At 42.0% G+C, this 2,364-nt stretch overlaps 1 protein-coding gene across 1 annotated transcript; it reads left to right on the plus strand.

Moving 5' to 3' along the window:
• The first annotated feature begins 454 nt into the window (after positions 1–454).
• LOC117925694 (putative protein TPRXL) lies at positions 455–1,414 on the plus strand. The gene has a single exon (XM_034844771.1). The coding sequence runs from the start codon at positions 547–549 to the stop codon at positions 1,150–1,152; it is 606 nt and encodes a 201-aa protein (XP_034700662.1). The 5' UTR covers positions 455–546; the 3' UTR covers positions 1,153–1,414.
• The last annotated feature ends 950 nt before the right edge of the window (positions 1,415–2,364 follow it).

Here is a 2,364-nt window from a genome sequence, read left to right on the forward strand (position 1 = left end):
TACCTCTGGTTGAGTTTATACTTCTTTCTTTCATACATGTCCTTCTATTTTGGTCTTTTTACATTTCTTTCTTTTTTTATTTTCCTGATTCGAGTTTTTGCAAATTTTAAATTTTAAAAAAATTAGATGTCAATTTCTACTATTTTGAATATATTTTAATTTAAAATGCATATTCAAACACCAAATAAATTCTCTCGTTTTTTATTTTTTATTTTGAGCTTGATTTTTAAATATTTTGCAACATCTCTCCAGTCTCCATTACACAGTTGCAGCGGGGCGTGAATGTAAAATGGAAGAACAACATGGGAGGAGCGTTTTGAAAATAGCGTAAGTTACAAGGGTAGCATTGCAAAATCCCCAGAAAAGGAAATGTCCACAAACGCGACTCTTACGCCGTTACTCCCCGCTCTACCTCAACCCTATAAATACAGGGCTCGTGTTAAGCTGGGTTTGCCAAACTAGATAGCCGAACGCGGTATCTGAAAATAAAGGTTTCCCCTTCTTTCTCTCTCTCGCCTTTCTCTCTACTGCAACCAAAAAAAAAAAATGGCGGCTTCCTCTAGAAGATCGAGCGGACCAGTACTAGGGTCATTCTCTCGTTCTGGAAAATTCAACTCTTCGCCCATTCCCTCCTCATCTTCCTCTGCCTTCGCTTCCTCAAGCTCCGGTTTCTCTTCCCGAACCACCGGTTTCTTTCAAAGATCGGCGTCCCGCACCAAGGTCAACCTCTATGGATCTGCTCCCTCATCACCTTCCGTACGCTTCTCCCTAGACCGTCCCATATCTCCCAGTCGATCCATCTCCGCCACTCCCCGCACTCAGGTCGTGAAGAAGCACACCAATCCTTTGTCGGCGCCCTCGACTCCGAAGCGTAGTTGTATGTGCTCGCCTACAACACATCCTGGCTCCTTCCGATGCAGTCTCCACAAAGGTTTCAACAATCACTCCGCTCCCTACTCCTCCAACCGGCTCAACGCTCGGAGATCAGCGATGACGAATTCGCTGGTCAGAATCGGGACCGTCGAGGGAGACTTGGTGAAGAGGGCTTTGGCTGCTCTGATCCGACCATCGTCTCACCAGCAACGCCGGCGATCGGGTTTCCAGCCAAGGCCCAGCCGACTCTCCAACATGTCGAAAGCCGAGGATTTGTGATATAGTCCAGGGGTATGTTCGACAATAAACTTTTCAAACCCTATATTGTTTTCGCTATAATCAGAGTTTTCCGGCGATGGAGGCGTCAGATCCCGGCCGATTGTGGCCAGATTCCGGCGAGTTCGCGTACAACCTGATCGGTGCTCTTCGGAACGGACCTGTTTTTTGTACTCCGGTGACCGAAACCCTAAGAACCGATACTTTGTGTATATATATCAGTTGAGCCATTGGTGCCAATTGAAGGAGCTTTTTGGACATTAAATTCAGCAGTTCACCCAAACAAAACAACAATTAAGATTAAAAATTCCAACTGAAACTAAAATCCACTGAATTGGAGATCAATCACAGACTCAATTCATTATGGTTTGGCATCATCGTTCATACACCATTCAACGCGTCGTCGTTTTCGTTTCTCAGTGTCTTCCCCACTCCGTTAAATTCGCCGTTTGGTTTGACGCTTCCCGTTATCTGCGTTGGTCGGGACATGCGTCGTATGTGTGCGGCGTATGAATCTTTCCATTCGTCCCCATTTGTCCGTCACCCGTATTCGTATTCGTTTCTTCCAGGTGAAGTATTTATTTTTGTTTAATTTTTTTCCCCTAATTTGACATTTATTTAAATTTTCCGTTCTTGTAGATATGTTTCTTGAGGAGCTGTTTTGGCGGTGGAGAAATTATTTTCAGAAGGAATTTTAGCTTAGCCATATACTACAAGACCCTAAGAAGGACAATGGACAAGAACAGCAGGACTTATGATAGACATGAAAGAAAATACAAATTCCTTAAATATAAACAGTAAAAATATTAAAACACATCTTAAGAAGGAAAAAAAACCTACAACAGAGCTTTAATTCAATGGATTTTTTAGTGCCACAACATCAACGAATGTTTAGAAGAAATCTAACTCAAAAGTAACATTCATTAATTTAGTTGGTATCACTCAAAAAATAAATGGATTGCTAAGTCAAATGAATTTCAAAAAGAAAACATAAAGGGCCCCGTCATCAATGCACTAGGAGGTGCTTTTGTATTTTGTGCTTGGGGGTAGAGAAGTGTGACATCCACGTTGAACATAGGGGTAAGTTTCTGACACTATATAAGTATGGACTTTTTGTAACCTTGCAGACACGTTTTAAAGTTATGAGGGTTCATTTGGGTTCAAAGCAGATAATATCTATATGGTTGGAAAATGGTCATTACAAATGGTATCAGA

Source organism: Vitis riparia, chromosome 11, assembly GCF_004353265.1.
Source record: "Vitis riparia cultivar Riparia Gloire de Montpellier isolate 1030 chromosome 11, EGFV_Vit.rip_1.0, whole genome shotgun sequence".
NCBI lineage: Eukaryota > Viridiplantae > Streptophyta > Magnoliopsida > Vitales > Vitaceae > Vitis > Vitis riparia.

What these genes read in the sequence shown, in the direction of transcription:
- LOC117925694 (XM_034844771.1), top strand. Translation starts at nt 547, where the DNA reads ATGGCGGCTTCCTCTAGAAGATCGAGCGGACCAGTACTAGGGTCATTC.